The 24,706-nt window shown below is 41.4% G+C and overlaps 1 protein-coding gene across 1 annotated transcript in view; it reads right to left on the bottom strand.

Annotated features, from left to right (window-relative positions):
• LOC126458122 (leucine-rich repeat-containing G-protein coupled receptor 5-like) overlaps positions 1-22,611 on the bottom strand; it is a 448,428-nt gene extending 425,817 nt beyond the window's left edge. The window contains exon 1 of the mRNA XM_050094952.1: positions 22,486-22,611. Within this exon, the coding sequence (XP_049950909.1) occupies positions 22,486-22,604 (119 nt within the window). The 5' untranslated portion in view covers positions 22,605-22,611. The remainder of the gene's footprint in view (positions 1-22,485) is intronic.
• Positions 22,612-24,706: the final 2,095 nt, after the last annotated feature.

Genomic DNA, 24,706 nt, shown 5'->3' with positions numbered 1-24,706 from the left:
TTGAGTCATGTGTTCAATTGAGATAATAGCAGTACCTGAACTCGGCTGATAACCGGTCGTCGAATATTCTCTTTTTTTCGGCTCAATGCCTCTATGGAAAAGACATACTACTGAAATGCCTATACAACAAAGCGTCTAACGAAGGATCACTTCTACATCTACATGATTACTCTCCAATTCACATTTAAGTGCTTGGCAGAGGGTTCATCGAACCACAATCATACTATCTCTCTACCATTCCACTCCCGAACAGCGCGCGGGAAAAACGAACACCTAAATCTTTCTGTTCGAGCTCTGATTTCTCTTATTTTATTTTGATGATCTCGCCGCGACGAAAAACGTCTTTGCTTTAATGACTTCCATCCCAACTCGCGTATCATATCTGCCACACTCTCTCCCCTATTACGTGATAATACAAAACGAGCTGCCTTTTTTGCACCCTTTCGATGTCCTCCGTCAATCCCACCTGGTAAGGATCCCACACTGCGCAACAATATTCTAACAGAGGACGAACGAGTGTAGTGTAAGCTGTCTCTTTAGTGGACTTGTTGCATCTTCTAAGTGTCCTGCCAATGAAACGCAACCTTTGGCTCGCCTTCACCACAATATTATCTATGTGGTCTTTCCAACTGAAGTTGTTCGTAATTTTAACACCCAGGTACTTAGCTGAATTAACAGCCTTGAGAATTGTACTATTTATCGAGTAATCGAATTCCAACGGATTTCTTTTGGAACTCATGTGGATCACCTCACACTTTTCGTTATTTAGCGTCAACTGCCACCTGCCACACCATACAGCAACCTTTTCTAAATCGCTTTGCGACTGATACTGGTCTTCGGGTGACCCTACTAGACGGTAAATTACAACATCATCTGCGAACAACCTAAGAGAACTGCTCAGATTGTCACCCAGGTCATTTATATAGATCAGGAACAGCAGAGGTCCCAGGACGCTTCCCTGGGGACCACCTGATATCACTTCAGTTTTACTCGATGATTTGCCGTCTATTACTACGAACTGCGACCTTCCTGACAGGAAATCACGAATCCAGTCGCACAAGTGAGACGATACCCCATAGGCCCGCAGCTTGATTAGGAGTCGCTTAATGGTGCAAAGATTATTATCATAACATTATGAAGGGAATAACTTATTCTTAACCGATTCTTGATGCAATTGTGCTGAAGCGGCCAGCGTGTCCGAAGTACGATCGGGCGGAGGTCACAGGCCGGCTGGTGAACCCAGTACGCTGAACTTTGGTACGGTGTCGGCGTTATTATTCAATCGCGGAGCACCCTAGAATGAATGACATGCCGGATCCACAGTGTTCTGAAACGTTCTTTGTCTTCTGTGCTCAAATATTTGGTTTCACCTGGACAGTGAAGCGGCAGTAAGTTTATCTTCTAGTGTAAACATACCATTCGAAGATCAGTTTTGTTTCCATCTGCTCTGCAAACGGCGAGCACATGCTGGACCCTAGTCTGTTTCACCGAAGTCTACTTTCATTTTAACGGTTTCCAATTATTACCAGAAAACACTGAAACTCGAGCAAGTCATCCATTCTAGTCTGGTACACACACCAACACTTGCACTTCATATTACTGTATTGCCCTAGAAATAAATTATAAATTGCCGTAATCCCCCCAGGGATTTCGGGATGTTTTCATTGCTTATACGCTTGACGTAGGACTTGATAATTCCCTCGATTTCAAGCCCAGTTGAGAACTCTTTTTTCCTTCTCGCATTCCGCTGGGATTAGGCTGAAAATAATCGAAGTCTACAATGGACGTGATCTACGACAGCCCGTCCTACCTTATAAAGGGCGTGAAAAAGGAAAAACAAATGTTAGTACTGGAGGTGTGGTATGACAGAATCAGAAACTTCTTCTAGAGGGGCAACTTGTTATTGAAAAAAATAGATCGCGCTAAATGTTTGGCAGAATAGGAATTACTTGCAGAAAAACTATTATGTTACTGCTTTAAGCATCTACATTATTGATGGAAATGAGTGTGGTACAGTTTTTTACTCACCTCGTCAAGTAAAGAAATCAGTATAACAGCAATAATAATGAAACTTCCTGGCAGATTAAAACTGTGTGCCGGACCGAGACTCGAACTCCGGACCTTTGCCCTTCGCGGGCAAGCGCTCTACCGACTGAGCTACCCAAGCACAACTCACGCCCCGTCCTCACAGCTTTAATTCCGCCAGCCGTCTCCTACCTGTGAGGACGGGGCGTGAGTCGTGCTTGGGTAGCTCAGTCGGTAGAGCGCTTGCCCGCGAAAGGCAAAGGTCCCGAGTTCGAGTCTCGGTCCGGCACACACTTTTAATCTGCCAGGAAGTTTCACATCAGCGCACACTCCGCTGTAGAGTGAAAATTTCATTCTAGCAGTAATAATGTTATCGCCGCGCGGAGTGGGCGCGAGGTTTGAGACGCCATGCACGGATTGCGCGCCACCTCCCGACGGAGATTCGAGTCCTCTCTCGGGCATATATATATGTGTGTGTGTGTGTGTATTGTTCTTAGCATAAGTTAGTTTAGGTTAGTTTAAGTAGTGTGTATGTCTAGGGGCCGATGACCTCATCAGTTTGGTCCCTTAGGAATTCACACACACTTGAACATTTTGAATGTTATCATTCAATATGGGCTGTGCAAAATAGCATCCGGTCACATTTGCATTTATGAATCTATCTGTAAATGTTTATACTCTTTTGTGTTTAGTATTCCTTACTCAGGAATATTAGTATTGAACTCTACGATATATACAGACAGGTACATTTCATGTACGTGGAGGATTATAATTATGAGGTATGTTCGAGAGAGAGAGAGAGAGAGAGAGAGAGAGAGAGAGAGAGGGTCGTAAAAGAGAAAAATTACCTTGTCTGTACTTCAAGTAAGCCATCGTCACGTATTTTTGTTATTGTACAGTAGACGTGCTCTATAGCTTACAAGTAAAAGCGTAAATGTTATTGTGATTGCCAGGAGTACATATTTCGTATACATGTATTATACATCCCTTAATGTAAAAGTGTAGACCGTTGACGCACTAGGTTTTTTTTTAAAGCAGGCATTAATTTGAACCTACTGATTAAATTGAAGATCGGAAAAATTACTAATAGTAGGGAGTACAACGCCAAAAGAGCAATCTGAAGCTTTAGTTTCACCGACAGCGTAGATCCCAGAGACATTTAACTATGAAAGAAAATATTATCTTTCACTCTGTCTTATAGCATTAAGTTTAGCCAAACTCACCCTCGTCAATCATTCACAAACGTTTTAGGCCACAGATTTCTTCCTGATGTCTTGCGGAAACCTAACAAACTCCACAAATAATTATGTATCGACCAAGTGTTTGTTAATTTTATTGGAATGTTGTTACAAACGCAAATAAAGAGTTTTCCACAGTCAGAGATACAACGATTAATGTAAGCTTTTCACATCGAAGTCACTTTTGAACATTTTGTACAACATTTTTTTTAAATTCTGCTGAACGTCAACAGTGCTTTCGCGAGACCGCACATTTCGAGAATTACTCTCCCTCTTGCGATCAAACTGTGTAGCCATATCAACATTTCTTGCTGCTGGGGTCTCAGCTGCTTATACAGTATTTACGTAACAAGAACTTACTTGATCTGCAAGTTTACTGCGACAGCATCTCAGTAAGCAGTTTTCCTTTGGGTGCTAAGAAATCGCTAATCGTGTAACGATTAACCGTATAAATATTAAAGTTAATCTCAGGCTACTTTTCAACATAATTTCCTTCACCGCAAAAAAATATCTTAGCCTTGGTTTGGCTTTGACTGCATCTTGAAGCGTTTACAAAACGCTGGGATGATATCTATTTTTCGTGCAAGGGATAACATGGTAATCACTGGAAGCAAAATCTGAGCGGAATGTAGGACGGCCGAGCCACTCCCATTTGAAGTTTGCCAGAACCTCTCGTTAGTGGTGTGCGGGCGAGCATTCGCAGAGCGACAAAACCGCGCCAGAACACAAAGCACTGCGTAACTTGGTCTGGACGGCTCATCATCATAATTGCTTCGTTCTATAAATTGAGCTAACAATATGTTCCGCCAATCCCCAAAGATAGAGACCATAACTGTTTCACTGAGGACTATCGCCCTGTAGTTCCTCATTTCAATCGTCACACGAAAGTCAAAAGGACATCAAAGTAAGCGGCAATGGGTTAGAGAAGCATCTGAAATCGCTCAACAGAGGAAAGGGCGCTCGCCCATACGCGATACCAGTACGATTCCACACAAGATATGCGAAAAAAATTTCTCCTCTTCTAGCAGAAGTGTACCGTAAGCCGATAAAGGAGCGAAGAGTTGCTAGTGATTGGAAAAAAGCGCAGATCATTCCCGTTTTCAAGAAGGGTCTCGAACAGACACACAAAACTATAGGCCTATATGCCTAACGTCGGTCTGTTGCAGAATTTTGGAACATGTTTTATGCTCGGATATTACGACATTTATAGAGTCCGAAAATCTCCTCTGCAGGAATCAACATCCGCTCCGAAAACAACGGTCGTCTGGAATTTAGCGTCCCGGCGGAGGTTCGAGTCCTCCCTTGGGCATGGGTGTGTGTGCTTGTCCTTAGGATAATTTAGGTTAAGTAGTGTGTAAGCTTAGGGACTGATGACCTTAGCAGTTAAGTCCCATAAGATTTCACACACATTTGAACATTTTTTTGGAATTTAGCTGTCTCCTTTCGTCCACGAGACCCAGAACGCAGTAGATGCCAGGCGCCCAGACCGATGCCGTGTTGCTTGACTTCCGCAAGGCGTGAAGAACATCAGACCAGCTGTGTGACAGAAACAGAATACAGCATGTCGTGCTCCATGGAGAGAAATCCTCAGACTTAAATTACCTTGGAGGGTACCCAAAGGGGCTGCTCTAGAACCACTATTTTTAACAGCATGTGTAAATGGACTGGCAGATTACGTCGGAATTTCCCTGAAGCTTTTCGCGGATGAAGCTGTCTTATAGAGAGAAGTCGCTTCTTCATCTCCCAGTACCTACTGCAGCCTACATCCTTCTGAATCTGCTTAGTGTATTCATCTCTTGGTCTCTCTCTACGATTTTTACCCTCCGCGCTACCCTCCAGTACTAAATTGGTGATACTTCGACAATCATCGGTTATTTTGCTCCCCAAATTGCAAAACTCCATTACTACATTAAGTGTCTCATTTCCTAATCTAATTCCTTCGGCATCACCCGACTTAATTCGACTACATTCCATTATCCTCGTTTTGCTTTTGTTGATGTTGATCTTATATCCTCCTTTCAAGACACTGTCCATTCCGTTCAACTGCTCTTCCAAGTCCTTTGCTGTCTCTGACAGAATTACAATGTCATTGGCGAACCTCAAAGTTTTTATTTCTTCTCCGTGGATTTTAATACCTACTCCGAATTTTTCTTTTGTTTCCTTTACTGCTTGCTCAATATACAGATTGAATAACATCGGGGAGAGGCTACAACCCTGTCTCACTCTCTTCCCTACCACTGCTTCTCTTTCATGTCCCTTGACTCTTACAATTGCCATCTGGTTTCTGTACAAATTGTAAATAGCTTTTCGCTCCCTGTATTTTATCCCTGCCACCTTCAGAATTTGAAAGAGAGTATTCCAGTCAAGATTGTCAAAAGCTTTCTCTAAGTCTGCAAATGCTAGAAACGTAGGTTTGCCTTTCCTTAATCTTTCGTCTAAGGTAAGTCGTAAGGTCAGTATTGCCTCACGTGTTCCAACATTTCTACGGAATCCAAACTGAACTTCCCCGAGGTCGGCTTCTACCAGTTTTTCTATTCGTCTGTAAAGAATACGCGTTAGTATTTTGCAGCCGTGATTTATTAAACTGATAGTTCGGTAATTTTCACATCTGTCAACACCTGCTTTCTTTGGAATTGGAATTATTATGTTCTTCTTGAAGTCTGAAGGTATTTCTCCTGTCTCATACATTTTGCTCACCAGATGTTAGAACTATTTAAACCAAACTAACCTAATGACATCACAAACATCCATGCCTGAGGCAGGATTCGAACCTACGAGCGTAGCAGTCGCACGGTTCCGGACTGAAGCGCCTAGAACCGCTCGGCCACACCGGCCGGCTTACTCGATTGAAGAACAATCATTGGAAGCAGTTATTTCCATAAAACATCTAGGAGTATGCGAACGGAGTGATATGAAGTGAAGCGATCACATAAAGCTAATCGTGGGTAAGACAGAAGCCAGACTGAGATTCATAGGAAGGAGATTTAGCCCACCAACAAAGGAAGTAGCGTACTAAACAGTGGTTAGACCAGTATTTGAAATTGATCGTCAGTCTGGGATCAGTATCAGAAAAGACTGACGGAGGTAACAGAAAAAAATCCAAAGAAGAGCACCGCATTTCCTTACAGGTTCATGTGGTAGAACGTCACGGAGATGCGCAGCCAGCTCCAATGGCAGACCCTGCAAGACAGGCGCTCTGCATCATGGTATGGTCCACTGTTAAAATTCTGAGAATGTACATTCTTAGAAGAGTAAGAAAGAGAAAAAAATACTACTTCCTCCTGCGTATATGTCTCATGTCTCATCGCCAGTAACGAATGATGTACACAATTATCTCGTTTATTTTTTTATACTTTTTTACGACACAATCACATAAGCATTTCACAATGTCGTAACCAGTTTCGACTAGCGTGTGGCTCTTCAGATTAAACACACATGCAGCAAGCGGTTTCGGTTGTTTCCTCAATGTTACAAGTTATCCTGAAGAATGACCACTGTTTATCAAAACTGTTTACGGCATTGTGAAATACTGACGTGAATGTGTCGTAAAAATATATGTAGATAAAATAGAGGAAAATCAATCAATCTCCAAGACAGTTTGATAGCGTTTGATTGCGTACTGTAGCAGAACCTGAGAGCCGAACCTAATTGACAGGTCTTACGTCCGTCATAATTCACGATTCCTGCGGCCCCTAATATCTCAGTTACTGCGTCGAACAAAACTGTAATGAAACATAAGAAAAAAGTCATATAATTTGAACCATCAACCGTACAGTTTCTGTAAATGTTTCGTCCAACCTACGCAGAAGGGCATCGGTTTTATTCCGAAGAAGTTGAAGCACTATTCATTTATGTATTTATATACCTCTCAGATGTTATAACTTCGACCATGTGAACCAAAGCTAACTGGCTATGAAACGACAAGTACATAGTTTACGGAACGTAAATTAGAAAATTTATAAACAAAAGCATTAAAGAGCTAATAAAACACGAAGAAACGTGATGGAGTATACGAAGGAACAAACATGAAATGTATTCGGAGTTTTGAATACGGACAAACGTCAGCTGTATAATGGAATGACGACGATGAAAATTTGTGCCGGATTGGGACTCGAACGTGGATTTTCCGCTTATCTGGAGCGGTCGCCTTAACATTTGGCTACCCGAGCATAACTCTCGGCCACACCCAAACTTCCATACGTCGTCAGCCATCTGCCTACAAGCTGTACTCATACATCCATTATGTATATTCCCGCACAGGAGAGACATTTTACTTGCACGTCGCTTGCCCGGTGTCAGCGAATAAATACAATTTTGCAGTGCCTTTGGTTTTTCGAATTACCATACAATGTTCCTTGGGACATGCACGGAAACGCATGCATGTCCGAAGGAGCAGGCACTGCGAGGACTACAGCAGTTATGAAATACGTGAAATGTATTCGCAGTTGCAAATATAGTCAACCATCAGCTGCACAAGGAACAGGAATGTCATTTATATAACTTCGAGTCGACTGTATAGCGGCCACTTTGTGAACTGACACTGCAGATTTGTCTGACTACCATTTTCTCAGTTAGGTATATTTTTGGTTGGTGCACACAGTTGCCCCAAAATACAGCATCGAAAATATAGCGCCGTACAAGATAATATAGCCAAAGTAACCAAACTAAAGAAGCCTCCGCGTTTCAGTGTCAGAGAGAGCGAAGATTAATTTTATAGTGAAGATAGTATCATTCAGTTTCTCCGCAAGATTTGGAACGTAGTACTTCCAAAAAAGCCACTGAATGACCACGTTGGAACAATAAAAATTCACTTTCAGAAAAGTACCATATTAAAAACTGTATGCATTGCGTTTGGTTACGTTCAAGTGTTAATCTGTTCTTTGAAGGCCAAGTGCGTTTGTAACTAACTACGCTACTAGTAACATTTATAGTACGTTCCACGTCTTTCACAATAACTTCCCTGCCATCTGTGAAGAGAAAGTTTTTGACTCATCTGTCATGCTTTGTGGATGATCAGTGATACATATCAAGAGAAGGAATGAATCCAGAACAGAATCCTGTGGCACCCCTCAGACTCAAACTCCTTCCCTGTATGTCGACGCTGGAGGACAACGCTCTGCTTCCTACTGTTTTCATTATCTCACAACTCTGTCACTAAAAGCTCTCCATCCGTAAACTGCACATATTTCCCATTGAATGGCTGTGTTTTTTTCTCACGGAAAACGAATCGTTCCGCACACTACAAACCCGCAAATTTTGCGATTGTACGAGTGCACGCTGAAAAGTAATGGCTCCCAATTTTTCATGTGCAAGCTCCTAAAGATTTTTAAATAAAACAAATGTTATTAACATTCTATATCTTTATTTTTAAGGTCTACATATTTATTTGACAACATTACTCTGCAGACTAACATATTTCTCTCACCGAGAGAAACGAGAGACCAGTTTGTTGTTATCGTCACTGTGGAATGTTTGACTTTGTTGCCGGAACCAAAACCGCACTCCTGCTTGCGCCCCTTGATCACCGTTTAACTTAAGTCTTCGATGGAGTTCTTTGAAGTATGAATACGGATGAAAATCGGATGGGGCCAAGCTGGGAGTGGATGGAGGATGATCGATGATAGTGGACTCTAGGCGTCGGATTGTCGCAGATGTCGCAATACTCGTGTGTGGTCTGACATTGTCGTGTTGAAGGGGAGGGTGCTCCGTCCGTGGACGAACTCTTCGAATTCGATTACAACATGCTGTTTCTCACGCATCAATATTGTTACGTTACACGCCGCTACGTTACACGCTATAGTTCGGAGCCGTCTAGCGGAAGAGGGCTGCAAATATGTAGACATGAATAGTAAACATGTAGAATGTTAATTACGTTTGATTTATTTACATAGCTTTAAGAGTTTTAATATAAAAAAATTCGGATGCATTATTTTTCAGCATTGCTTCGTAACATTCGACACCGTTGTCACACTAGACACAACGTTGCAGCAAATTTCTCTCTCTGGCTTCTGGTCGAAGCTACATACTGGCGAGCAGCAGACGTCGCTGCGCATCCTTTTGCCCGTGCAGTTTACAGGCAGAAATATTGTTCCGAATTTTTCAAGTATTATCTCATTATTGATTAGAAACATCGATGGAACGATATATTCTAGAGACAATATCCTCAAATATTTCGTAAATTTGCGGCATAGTTTCGAACACGACAATCCTGTTCATTGTTTCTCAAAGAATACACCTGTTTTCATTTACGAGGGTATCGTCCAAACGAAATGTAAGTTTCTTTCTAAGCAACAAAACTATTATTAAGTTATCGAAACAAAAGATTGGTGATATCGCTTTAAGATCTCCGTTTTTTCCTAGCTGTCTCAGATGGCGTGGAAGTTTACGAATAACGTTAGTCGAGACTCAGCAGAAATACTTTTAGCTCTGAAGTTCAAGAAATTACTATTCATTGAACCGCAGCATTTGGACATCCCTGTATGACACCACTACACGAAACAGTTTATGGAGAACTACCTGACGTCTGATTCTGTTACCATTTTAAAATGTTTAATAGCAACTGCCAAAGAATGCTGCTTCTTGGAAATCATCGTCTATTTTTTTATACATATCAGAGCTTGTTTGGTATAGCAATCTTTAGTACACAATAAGCCACATTTTAAAAAAAATAGCCGTCGAAATTGGTACTCAGAGATACGACTTAAAAGAACACTAGGGGTCCTGTATTTATTTCGAAACAGCTTTGATGGGTACCCCTGACTAACGGACTACCGTGTACACGATTTATGCGATGTTTAGTACTGCCGTAAACAACTAAAAATGAGAATATTTATCGTGTATATGACCAGCATTACAGTCACATATGTTTAAAATGACAGTTGCCAATAGCGACACTAGAGCTACTGTTATCAGCAGCAACTTAAGTTAGAAGTGAGACGCAGCTGGGATGTCCGCGCAAGCAGAGTCACGAGCAGTCACAACCAGGCCTTTCATAGAATGCCAGTGCTGATGGCACTTTTGCATGGTCATCCGAACGGACCATAACGGGACGTCGCCTTTTTCCCCGTGACTTAATGTGGTTGTGGCATACGACACCATATCTCTGCAAATAGAACGAGTCGCAAAACTGACTTTTTGGCATAGGCTGTGGTGACAGACTAAACTGTAGCGTAGCCCAGAGTGTAGGTTAGGTTCAAGGGTGACAAACTGATTACGAGTTGCCGAAGCCAACGAATATGAATAAGAAATCTTATTTCGGGCAACATATCTACATCTACATCACTACTCTGCAATTCATAGTTAAGTGCCTGTCAGAGGGTTCATCAAACCACCTTCAAGCTATTTCTCTACCGTTCCACTCTCGAACAAGACACTAGACAAACCATCACTTAAATGAGGCGGGAGAAAGTTGATTGAAATTTCGTGAAAATATCCTGCAATGATAAACGCCTTTAACACTTGCACCCCAACTCGCTTATCATATACGCAACACTCTCTCCCCTGTTTCACAATAATGCAAAAACAGCTACCCTTTTTTGAACTTTTCGATGGCCTCCGTCAATCTTATCTGATGCGGATCCCAAGCTACGCAGCAAGAGGAGGGACAAACGTAGTGTAGGCAGTCTTTTCAATAGACCTGTAGCATCTTTTAAGTGTTCTGTCAGTAAAACACATTCTTTAGTTCGCTTTCCCCACAACATTAGCTATGCGATCGTTATACTGTAAGTTATTCGTGACTGTAATCCCTAAATGGCTCTGAGCACTATGGGACTTAACATCTATGGTCATCAGTCCCCTAGAACTTAGAACTACTTAAACCTAACTAACCTAAGGACATCACACAACACCCAGTCATCACGAGGCAGAGAAAATCCCTGACCCCGCCGGGAATCGAACCCGGGAACCCGGGCGCGGGTAGTAATCCCTAAACCTCCAGGTTTATGTGACTTATCGTTTAATGTGATTTCTCCCGGTCTGCCAGGTAACTTGTCACCGAGCGGCACGCCCCTAAGCTAATGTGGTGAAGCAATTACCCGCTATAAAAAGCAATTTTAATACTGAGCCGGAGCATGCAATGGAAACACGAGCCGTGCACTTCGTTTGAAGAAGAACGGTGCCTTTGCCACGCATATCGCGCCACACTGATAACACTGTTTTCTCTATGTAAGTAGGCTGTTTAGATTTTTTATTGGTAACGCCACCTCTGTATGACAATCACTGGCTGTGCTGTGTGCAGTCTGTGGCTGCTTTGCATTGTTGTAATACTCGCCATTGTAGTGTTAGGCAGCTGGCTGTGAACAGCGCGTAGCGTTGCGCAGTTGGAGGTGAGCCGCCAGCAGTGGTGGATGTGGGGAGAGAGATGGCGGAGATTTGTAATTTGTCATGAACTGATATATATATTATGACTTGTGATGGTATTAAGGTAAATTCATTGTTTGTTCTCTATTAATATCTTTCATTTGCTAACTATCCCTATCAGTAGTTAGTGCCTTCAGTAGTTTGAATCTTCTATTTAGCTGGCAGTAGTGGCGCGTTTTCTCTATGTAAGTAGGCTGTTTATGTTTTCTCTATGTAAGTAGGCTGTTTAGATTTTTTATTGGTAACGCCACCTCTGTATGACAATCACTGGCTGTGCTGTGTGCAGTCTGTGGCTGCTTTGCATTGTTGTAATACTCGCCATTGTAGTGTTAGGCAGCTGGCTGTGAACAGCGCGTAGCGTTGCGCAGTTGGAGGTGAGCCGCCAGCAGTGGTGGATGTGGGGAGAGAGATGGCGGAGATTTGTAATTTGTCATGAACTGATATATATATTATGACTTGTGATGGTATTAAGGTAAATTCATTGTTTGTTCTCTATTAATATCTTTCATTTGCTAACTATCCCTATCAGTAGTTAGTGCCTTCAGTAGTTTGAATCTTCTATTTAGCTGGCAGTAGTGGCGCTCGCTGTACTGCAGTAGCTTGAGCAGCGAAGATTTTTGTGAGGTAAGTGATTTGTGAAAGGTATAGTTTAATGTTTGTCAGGGCCATTCTTTAGTAGGGAATTTTGAAAGTCAGATTGCGTTGCGCTAAAAATATTGTGTGTCAGGTTAAGGACAGTCGTATATAAATTGTTCAAAGGGGACGTTTCATATGTCGACCCTTAGCCTAGGATACCTCACTGGAATCTTCTGATTTTTTCTTGTAGTTTGTGTATTTAGTGTAGCTTTTGTTTATTGCTAGCGCGTAATTGTAGAGAGAATCTCCTTTGTAGTTGTAGCCTTTCATTGTTGTACAGTAAAACAGTTGTGGCATGCATGTAGATTTACACCAAGTATTTCTCAGCAGCGCGTGCAATTAACTAGATATTATTTTCAGTGTTATGTTAATGTGTTCTCTTATTTTTGCTCTTCAAATTGTGCTTTTCTGTGTTGTCGTGTGAAATACTGTGACAATAATGGCGTGTGAAAAACGTAGTACTAGGCTCCAAAGTAAAGTGAGAAATGACAGTGAAAATGAGAGCAGTGTGTTGGCCCCACCATGTAATGAATTAACTGATGTTCAAAGTAGTAATTTGGTAACTGTTCATAGGGAAATGGAGCAGGCGGCAAACAATGGCGTGGACAGTGAAACAATTAGTGAAGAGGGACGCATTATCGATCGATCGGTCGGCAACAGCTCGCCTCAGGAATCCGAAATGACAGGACACAATTTCGCAAATACTGTAGATTCAGGTTTTGGGTCATCACCGTTTTCTCAAATAAGTCAAGACACATTTTCTGCTTGTCAAAATGTGAATGTTTCCGGTGCAAATGCACTGCCGAAAAGCGTAGAGAAACAGATTCCAGACACTAATACATTATTATTGCAATTAATGCAACAAATGGAACAAAATCAGAGACAAACACAGCAAAAGCTTAAAAAGTTAGACACAATGGAACAAAATCTTCAAAAGTTAGACACCACACTTGAACAAACACGTGAAGATTTAACTACTGAGTTACATAAAATCGAATCGAAATGTCAAAAAGTCTGTAACGACGTAAAAACACAAATTTGTGAGCATTTTCAACCTATTTTTTCGCGGCATGAAAATGCATTACAGAATCACGAAGCAGCCATAAAAGAACTGCAAATTATTGTTCATGAAAATCATGAGACCTTGCAAGCTAAAATTGACTCAGTTGCATCTACCGATTCGGTTACGCAACTTGCAAAAACTCAGGAAAACTTAAAGGTCACAGTAGACACGATTGCAACACAAATGGACACTCTGAAACTTGGTTCAGAAAAACATACAGAGGAAATGATTTCACTATCGGATAAAGTAGCCGAACTTTCAGATCAGTTCACTAACTTATCTACAAAGGTAGATGATGATCTGAATGACACAACACCTGTAGCCTTCACTGACACAGAAGAGTATGAACAAATTAGGAAATTCAAACAAAATCAGAATCAAATCAATACACAGTACAAAAGAGAAATCCGGGAAGTGCAAGATCAGTTGGCACAAGTAGTACAAGAATTACGTATTTCAGAGGACACTCGCGCTCCAACACGGGAAGAGGGACTTAGAAATACGGAAAAGCCGCAAAATAATAACACAGGGCATTTCGGAAGTTATGAAAGAAATTGGCAATGTGCACCGAATTTTGAGATGGAACGGCCGACACGACCTAACAATGACCGACATGCGACTCGCCGACATGATGATTTTGACTATAAGCTGTTCATTACTACACGTAAATTCAAAACATTTAAGAATTCTGGCAACGACATTCATCCACAAGCATGGCTCCATCAATTCTCTCATTGTTTTCCTCCCAACTGGTCGTTGGAACACAGATTAGAATTTATGTGTGGCTACTTGGAGAATGAACCAGCTGTAAGAATGCGATCGGTCATTCACGATTGCCACAGTGAGGGAGAATTTTACCATGCCTTCCTCTCAGCATATTGGTCTCAAGCTACACAAGACCGTGTAAAACATAGCATCATAATGATGAAACGTTTCGAACAATCTGAATTTTCCAGTCTTATGAAATATTTTGAAGACATGTTGCATAAGAATCAGTATCTTTCAAACCCATACAGCCCCTCAGAACTCATCCGCATTTGCTTAATCAAACTGCCTGAACATTTACGACATATTATTTTGGCAGGACGTTGCAAAGACGACATTGAAGCATTTCAGGGACTCTTACAAGAATTAGAAATTGACACTGACAGTCGCCGGATGCAAAAACAGGAAAACAATCACTACAGGTCACATACGTCACAATTCCGTGACGACAGAAACAATAACTGGACACGACAAGGCTATTCTTACAACGCAAATCGTGACCAAAACAGACACCACCCATATGACAACCACTGGCAGAGTAGTAATAATGACAGGGAAAGATCACCTCTCCGTAGTAATGACTATCACAGAGACAATCAGAGAAACAGACAATATGGGAACCAAAACAAGTATTATCAAGGGAGGCAGAATAACTTCAGACGCAACAGTCCGGCGCAGAGTTACGATTCAGGGAGAAATTCTCCACCACATGACCGACAAACAAGAAACTATGTAAACTACCGACAAAACGACAGACGTGAATTTCATCAGAACTGGCGGGATTCTAACAGAGCTGGGCCCTCTCGGCAAGGCGAATTTGTAGAAGTTAGGTCTCCTAATCCCAATAACAACGCGCGCCAACAAAGAAACAGACAATGACTCGCACCGCAGGCAGCCACCTGCGCCGGCTGGCTCAGGGAAAAATAACATAGACGCTAACCTTGAGAAAAAAATTTCAGTATTCTTTACCGACGTATACCGCATGATAATTGCATTCAGCTAAAGGATTGCACCACACTTCACATGTAAAACCATTTATTGACAGATAATCTGCTTTTTAACTTAGTCTTTGCAATTTTCACTTCACGCTACTTGTACAATTTGTCACACTTAGAAACTGTTAACATGCAACAATGTTTGAATTTAACTATTCAGTCTAGAACCTAGGGAACATTTTTAAACTGAAATTACGAATGCATTGTTATAGTGAACAGACGACACAGTGTTGTATTTTTACATTCTTGCTTGTTAGTTGTACGATTAGAACATTTACCAGTACTGCTAATGAGATTTTAATGCAACATTTTGGTTTACTTGAAAATACATTCCGGATTTAAAGTACTTTCTGAGAGATACCAGATGACACAGAGGTTAGTTTATGTGACAGCTACACGATTTTTATCACGACGCTACTAATGAGTGACAATTTACAATGTTGCTTTTGCGGTGTATCTGTTTTATATCTGCACAGTTTTCTGAATTCTTCTGGAAAGAAAAACATGTTTTAGTAGTAACTTTTGTGGTATAGCAACAATGAGACAGCCTTTTTCGTGGCACAACATTACGTTACTGTACAGTACTTTCTTCATCACGCCAATAAGCATAATAACTACGATATCTATACGCAAAGCATTTCACTTTTGTTTATCATGAGGTAAGTACATTGACTTCTGCAGAACTTAGCTTTCGGAGGACGATAACTACGACACTTCCACAGAGATTATGTTGCAAGAAGACGCACAATTTAGCGCTACAGGACACGTATTTGAGTGATTAATTTTGTACTTAAAACATTTATTTTTAAAGATTTTTGAATTACAAAGAAAGTTTTCCGTGATACATTTCATTCCATTGCTGTAATCTGTAACACCTGAGGGTATAATTACATTAATCCTCAGGGGGGTACACGCTTACTTTGTGTACCATGTGTTTGGCAAGCACAAGGAACCCTAGCTAATATGGTATTTGCTTATACAACTTTACACATCGGTACCATATTTCTCTAACACACAAATTACACAGCTATCTGATCATTTAACTGAGAGACAAACATTTATTTTTACTATATCAGTGACAGATGTTTACGTAATTACACAGTTGGATAACTTCACACTTATGAAACTGTATTTTGTCTGTGCATTGTAAACTGTTCATATTTTTTCGGAACCATTGTGATACTATGAGAGCTTTGAATGATGTATTTGGTATGAGATCATGATTTTTAAAGTACGTTTGAGGCAGGTGACACTTTTGACATGAGCAGAGAATTTTTTTAGGCTTAGAAATTATTGGAGGAAGTTACGACGATTTTGAGATTTGACTGAAGTGTTATGATGTTATTTTTACGACGACGATGTGTATTATGCTGCTGAGGTATGTTTATGATTAATAGGCTGAGGCTATATGAGTTATTTGATTATGCTTCAAATTTATAATGACGAAATATTGACGAGTGTCGATGAATATGTATATGTGTAATAAGGTAAGGAACAAGGAGTAGGGGTTAGGGACTCTGATTTATGAAAAGGTTGTTGGAAACCAAGAATCGTACTTTAAGAGTTATGAAATGTGTGTGTATATGCATGAATGTATTACAATGCAGACGAAAATTTTTTGGACACTGTTATATCAATAGGATTTTGTTTCTACAGATTTGCAACGCTAATTCTTGACCTGTGAAATATTTTTATATGAGACTACCACGGTAGTGCTGTCGTAAATATTTCCGTACGAAAATTAAGTGACCACCTGCACGTAATGCGTCGCGGGCACCCAGCTGTGTCAGACGCCTGGAGAAAAAGCCATTATTGCGAGCCCTTTTCAGCGGCACAGGTAGAAAAAAAAAGGGGACGCCATTAACCACATATGATTTTTGTAATGCGTTGTGGGCACACAGCTGTGTCAAACACCTGGAGAACAAGCCATTAGGGTGTGCCTTTCATCGCTAATGCGACACCCTCGTTACTTGAAAACATATGATTACTCGCACTTTGTGCTAATTACTGAAATGCTTATGAATTGATGAGAAATATTCGTACATCTGCACACCTGATTACGACAAGCGTCTTTCTATGAGAGTTGAGAGCTACTAACTTATGAAATGTCACATGACTACTGAATGATATTTTTATGCTTTGCTTTTCATAGTTGCTTATTTCATTTGACATCTGTTTTCCAGCTGTGTTGCAGCATTGCTTTTATAAAATAAAATGCATTTGCTAATGTGAACACTTTCTGTCAACAGATCTATTAAATAATTATTTTATGATCCACATTCTTTAAAAAAGGAACACTTGGAAAGGAAAGAACAATAAGAAGGAACTAGTAACTGCATTCATAATTTTCTTTTCAAGTAATTGGTAACTTTTTGGTAGAATAACTTCTTGTGGTGCACCACTTTAATTACTTAGACATTAAGATGTGATTATACATTTCCCTTATCTGCATTGTTGTTTTTACTGTAATATTTTTTCTGCTTGCGCTATGTCATGTTTAGGTATAAGTTGCTGCTGTTTGCCAGGCATAGTGTTATTGAATTTGACTTTTGCTCATTTATGCTGCTAGCTTTGCCAATTTGCATTTTTTTGCATTGCTGTTTGTGTTGATTTGTTATGTGATGCTGCATTGCCTCGTCCCTTAGTTTAGCAGCTGAGCTCAGTAGATTTAAGTTAGCTTAAGAGGGGTAGACTATATAAGAAACTAACTATGATGGATTGGAAGAAATGCATTTAGACGCTATAAGAAAATGGTTTGGCCAAAAAAAAAAAAAAAAAAAAGGTATTTTAGGTAGTATTTTCTTGGAAATAAATGATGAGGTAAGATAATGGAAAATAAAAATGAGGTAAGAAATGTGTGAACATATAAACACAGAAAGCATGCTTAGATAGAATTTTTTTTGGTGGAAACATAGGATGAAATAAGAGGAAAGATATATGAAGTTTTGGGTTGGACTGCAGTACCACATGTTACACTGAAAACGAACCCTGTCCTTTCCTATTGGTGTTATCCCACTATGTGTTTGTGTACCCTTGTGTATTTGTTTTCTTCCTGTCTCTGTGTAGTTTCATAGAATTTTTTCTTCTTTTGATATTAAGCTACATTCACTATGATGAGGAATACTGTTATCCTCGAATATAATTGGCATTAATAATATGTTATTTACTTTGTAAAGATATTAGACATTATTCATTCTGTTTAAATGCTTATGTGTGAAGTTGATGTTTCGAAAGTTATTCTGATCTTTTATGTACGTACTCATGTCATAATTCCTGTAACACTGATGTCTATGTTAGTTCGATTCTTTTGTAAAGCCTGTACTACAAATGTTATCTGTATTGTTATGTTCTTTAATGATGTATTTTGTACCTTTGTTATTGTATTCTTCTGTTATAAAATTGTAATTGTCACCAGTTCATGATATTATTAACTTGTAAGTTCCATTTCACTGCACACGTTTCTGTTGGTCATAGTATATGGACAATATGTGAGAAGTAGGGACTGATAGTGTTTGCATGTGTGTTAATGATTCAGCAAGGGACTGGATAACAGCATTGCTCGTTCTAAGGACAATTCCAAAAACTTTGTGAGTGCACAAGTGGTGGTTATGGACTTGCTATATTCTCCGCAAGACTCTTCGATGGTGAATGTGCACCTGCACAATCGCAACAGATGGCTGCTGGTCATCTCTACAAGGACTACAGTGGGTCTACACCTCTGGTGGCCCACCAATACCATTATCTCTACAAGGACTACAGTGGGTCTACATCTTTGATGATCCATCAATACCATTATTTCTACAAGGACTGCAGTGGGTCTGCACTTCTGGTGGCCCACCAATACCACAATCTCTACCAGGACTCCAGTGGGTCTGCTCTGTGATGACCTACCTACCAATATTCTTCCAAACTTCGGATGACTCTGCTGTGGGTTTGCTCTGTTGTGGCCCATTACCTGTCTGCATGTCGAGAGTCAGCACTGTCTTTCCGTTGGAAGGTCAACACTACTTCTTCAAGACTGCATGGAAATCCACTACTTCTATGTGCATTTTCTTTTACTGCTTGGACTTTGAGAAAAACTCTGCATTTTTACTGTGATGAACAATGTGGACTGTCTTTATGGACTGTGAGAAATTTTGATCTTTTGACCAACATAATGTTAATAAGTGTGTGCATTTTATATCTTTGTTACTGTAATTGTGAAAAATTTTTGTCAAATCTGTATTGGCCAGTGCCCAACACCATTTGTCAAAATTTTTGTGGGGAGCATGGGGGCTATGTAAGTAGGCTGTTTATGTTTTCTCTATGTAAGTAGGCTGTTTATGTTTTCTCTATGTAAGTAGGCTGTTTAGATTTTTTATTGGTAACGCCACCTCTGTATGACAATCACTGGCTGTGCTGTGTGCAGTCTGTGGCTGCTTTGCATTGTTGTAATACTCGCCATTGTAGTGTTAGGCAGCTGGCTGTGAACAGCGCGTAGCGTTGCGCAGTTGGAGGTGAGCCGCCAGCAGTGGTGGATGTGGGGAGAGAGATGGCGGAGATTTGTAATTTGTCATGAACTGATATATATATTATGACTTGTGATGGTATTAAGGTAAATTCATTGTTTGTTCTCTATTAATATCTTTCATTTGCTAACTATCCCTATCAGTAGTTAGTGCCTTCAGTAGTTTGAATCTTCTATTTAGCTGGCAGTAGTGGCGCTCGCTGTACTGCAGTAGCTTGAGCAGCGAAGATTTTTGTGAGGTAAGTGATTTGTGAAAGGTATAGTTTAATGTTTGTCAGGGCCATTCTTTAGTAGGGAATTTTGAAAGTCAGATTGCGTTGCGCTAAAAATATTGTGTGTCAGGTTAAGGACAGTCGTATATAAATTGTTCAAAGGGGACGTTTCAAGGACATCACACAACACCCAGTCATCACGAGGCAGAGAAAATCCCTGACCCCGCCGGGAATCGAACCCGGGAACCCGGGCGCGGGTAGTAATCCCTAAACCTCCAGGTTTATGTGACTTATCGTTTAATGTGATTTCTCCCGGTCTGCCAGGTAACTTGTCACCGAGCGGCACGCCCCTAAGCTAATGTGGTGAAGCAATTACCCGCTATAAAAAGCAATTTTAATACTGAGCCGGAGCATGCAATGGAAACACGAGCCGTGCACTTCGTTTGAAGAAGAACGGTGCCTTTGCCACGCATATCGCGCCACACTGATAACACTGCAAGATTAACTGACAGCTGTAACACAAAAGAACAGAAGAACTACTACACTCGTGTAAGCTACATATAATGTGAAGACAACAACACTGTATAGGACTGAACTCAAAATCTTAATCGGTTCGAGATGTACGCGCATTCGTCTAGTACCAGATTTGGGTTTTTCGTAGACTCCCTAAACTGCTTATAGCTGACTCTGGGACGAATTCTCTGAAAAAGATCATGGCCCCTTCACTCCCCATTCTTGTCCAATACGACATTGCGCTCTGTGCCTACTCATCCCCTCATCCAATGGAAGTTAAAACCCAATCTTCTTTCCTCGGAAGTCTCAGTTGATCCTTCTCTGTTAGCTATGTGTCAACGCTCAAACATTGTTAGCATAATCCTGGATACAGGTTTTTTACATATACAGTATATTTAGTCAGGCATATGAGAGTGAACTTGATGCATGCAATCGCACCGTAATTGCCTAAGATCCGATCTATCGACTTTCCTACAAGCACCTTCATTTAAACTGCTACAGTTGTCACCACTAGCGAGAAGTATGTCATATGTGCTGTGATATCTATCAGTCCGTGAGTCCGAGACCTAAAATTAAAGTTAAATATATTTTTCAAAATACAATTTCCAATTGCTCTGTGCTCACTTTGCGGCAAGTAGTTAGATAATAAACAACATCACAAGTTAAAGTATACGTAATTTCGAAGGCCTCGTATTTGCAAAAATTGAACTTCTTATTCCCGTCCAGCTATCTTCACTTAGGTTTTCCGTCGTTTATTTGTATCATTTGACGCGAAGCCTCCAAATAAATCAGAAAAAATTTCCTTCCCGTGCTTGGGCACCTGGGCTACAGTTTCGTCACTAATAACACAGATGGAACTTCAGACTTTAGCATTTCTTTGCAATGTATGCAGAACCGCTGCAGTAAGCTGCGTTCGTAAAGGATAAATTTCGATATTAGTGGCAATACTTTACGCAACTGGAACAATACTGCAGAAATGCTGAATTGGTCACTGGTGAATGAATGAATGATTGTAGTATTACTTGTTTCGGAATGACCCATCATCAGATATCATATCGAGTTGTACAAATGAACTGAAGTAATATGTGCATGCATAACAAACTAGTCTGCCTCTGACAGTTATAACATATAACTTCAGTCCATTTATACAAATGGTTCAAATGGCTCTGAGCACTATGGGACTTAACATCTGAGGTCATCAGTCCCCTAGAACTTAGAACTACTTAAACCTAACTAACCTAAGGACACCACACACATCCATTCTCGAGGCAGGATTCGAACCTGCGACCGTAGCGGTCGCGCGGTTCCAGACTGTAGCGCCTAGAACCGCTCGAGCACACAGGCCGGCTAGTCCATTTGTACGGCTCGATTTATCTCATATCTGATGATGGTTTGTACGAAAACCTTAATATTAGTGATTCATTCACCAGCTGATGAAGTTTCATTAACTGACGTGTCCAGCATTTGTGTAGTACTGTTCCCAGTATATAATATGGTCGCGTGCTTTCTGCACGACTTCTTGAAGCATCTCGAACGAATACTTCATGTGGCTCAGATTTTTGTTTACACTCACGTGCCGCTTCATGCTCTGATTGTGTCCCTGCAGACTGGAAAAAGGAGGGGATCAGTAGCTGAATGGGTAAGTTGCACTCAGTCCACAGTCTATTGTTTCAGTTCGCAGTCGCACGATTTTTTTCTGTCACGGACCACTTCTTTTACTTCTCACAATGACTTGTGTAGGCGAAAAGTGGTGAGCTACGCCATCATTTGGAATGCTCGCTCCATTGTAGGCCTCCCTACAATTGGTCGGTTGAGACAGTTCGAAGGGCGGAGGAAACAAGTGCACATTAGCTGCTACAGGATCGTGCGTAATAAAGCAGTGCGATGTTGAAACCAGTCTTCAGGTTGAGGACAGTACTGTTTTGGTGGTTCCGGACATCCACACAAACGAAAGTTCAAGTTTCTGGCAGCTTGAAAGTAACTAGAATGTTAATTCAACGTCGACGGTTCCAGAAATGGTGAGCTGTTTTATGCATTCAACACGACACTGGGAGGACTAGAGAGGTGACTGCTGGAGCGAATAAGCACTGCGTGCGGGCTACTGGACTCAACACTCTGGACGATGGAACCAGACAGAGCGGATCAGCTGAGGAGGCGCGGCCAGCGTACGCACCTCATGGTTGCAGCAGCAGTCTCACGCACTCGACGCGATGCGCAGCCAGGTACGCAGGCAGGCAGAGAGGCGCGAGCGGGCGTTCTATTCCTGGACGCAGCCGCGGCCGAACTGGCCATGTTGTCACCGCCGCCGCCGCTGCCCCCCCCCCCCCCCCCCCCTTTCCCCTCACCACTCCACCGGCGCCACCACTGCAGCCGCGCGCGTCTGCAGCGACCGCTGACGCCGCTTCTGGAAGGCGACCTTGCCGCACGCGCAGCGGCCTGCAGTGCCTGTTAAAGGGCCACGCGCTTTGTTTTGGTGCGGGCTGCACCCACCGGTGCGTCATCGGAGTTTCTCCGAGCCATACACAATGTGCAAGCTATACAGCTGGTCTCAAATTCACTCGAGTTGCGGGATGTTCGCTTCCCATTGTCAATAGAAGGAAACAACTTGTATCTGGTCCGTCTCCAGTCTCTGGACAGTGTCGGTGCCTCCTAACGGGAGTACCGAGCGAGGTGGCGCAGTGGTTAGCACACTGGACTCGCATTCCGGAGGACAACGGTTCAATCCCGTCTCCGGCCATCCTGATTTAGGTTTTCCGTGATTTCCCTAAGTCGTTTCAGGCGAATGCCGAGATGGTTCCTTTGAAAGGGCACGGCCGATTTCCTTCCCAATCCTTCCCTAACCCGAGCTTGCGCTCCGTCTCTAATGACCTCGTTGTCGATGGGACGTTAAACACTAACCACCACCACACCTAACGGGAGTGTAGTGTTGCAACGTCCCGTTAGAAAAATTTATGAATGACTGTGCTGATAAACCTCTTACATTATTTGATTTTCAAACAGCTGAGCAGAACTGAACGTACTCAGACATTTCGCTCTTTACCTATTCTGATCAACACTAAACTGACACACAATATTTTTAGCGCAACACAATCTGACTTTCAAAAATCCCTACAAAAGAATGGCCCCGACTAACAATAACCTATACCTTTCACGAATCACTTACCTCACAAAAATCTTCGTTACTCGAACTGCTGCAATACAGCGTGCGCCACTACTGCCAGCTAAACAAAAGATTCTAACAACTGAAGGCACTAACTACTGATAGGCATAGTCAGCAAATGAAAGATTTTGATAGAGAACAAACAATGTATTTACCTTAATAATGTTCCAAAGTCATCATATATATATATATAAGATCTGGACGTGTGTCCATCAGAAAGAGTAAATTTGTAATATTGGATATCATGAACTGATATATATATATATATATATAGAAAGAGTAAATTTGTAATATTGGATATCAGTTCATGATATCCAATATTACAAATTTACTCTTTCTGATGGACACACGTCCAGATCGTCCGCTCTCAAAATTCTGCCATTTCTCTCCCCTCATCCACCACTGCTGCCGGCTCACCTCCAACTGCGCAACCCAACGCGCTGTTCACATCCAACTAGCCACAGACTTCACACAGCAGTCAGTGGTTTTCATATAGAGCGCTACGTGGCGTTACCAACATAAAAACCTAAACAGCCTACTTACTTCTAAAAAGCCTACTGTGATAAATGATCAGAATTGTCTTTATGATGAGAATGTTCTTGCTTTTGACCAACATTGCACCAGTAAGTGTGTGCATTTGATATCTTTGCTATTGTAACTATGAAAAATTTTTTCAAATCTGCATTGGCCACTGCCCAAAACAATTTGTAAATTTTTTTGTGGGGAGCATGGGGGCTATGTAAGTAGGGGACGTTGCAGTGTCGCTACCTAATCTTTCAGGAGAAGTAATAAGAAATAGTGAGAATATCACCGCAAAGCATCGCAGGCTGGCAGCTGCTTTGTAACGATATATGTGTCAGAATAACATGCACGTAAGGCGTGCAAGACAAGGCTTCCCCACTCAGCTGAGAACTGCACCGTGCAGCAATAATGAGTGTACGAGGCGTGTTTTTTTTAAGTAAGTACCGTTTTGAAATTAAAAAAGATGTGCTAAGATATCTCAATAATTTTATTATTACATGAAAGCCTGTACCTTAATCTACTTTTCTGCATAATTTCCGTCAATATTGAGGCACTTGTCATGACGTTGTACCAGTTTTTGAATACCCTCCTCATAGAAGTCTGCCGCCTGACTTGTTAACCACTGCATCACCACTGTTTTGACTTTGTCATCGTCTTGAAGACACTGACCGCCCACGTGTTTCTTCAAGTGCAACAACAGTTGGTAGTCACT

The sequence above is a fragment of the Schistocerca serialis genome, chromosome 2, assembly GCF_023864345.2.
Source record: "Schistocerca serialis cubense isolate TAMUIC-IGC-003099 chromosome 2, iqSchSeri2.2, whole genome shotgun sequence".
NCBI classification, from domain to species: Eukaryota; Metazoa; Arthropoda; class Insecta; order Orthoptera; family Acrididae; genus Schistocerca; species Schistocerca serialis.
The sequence above is the reverse complement of the archived record's forward strand: the minus strand, read 5'-3'. Positions and strand labels throughout refer to the sequence as shown.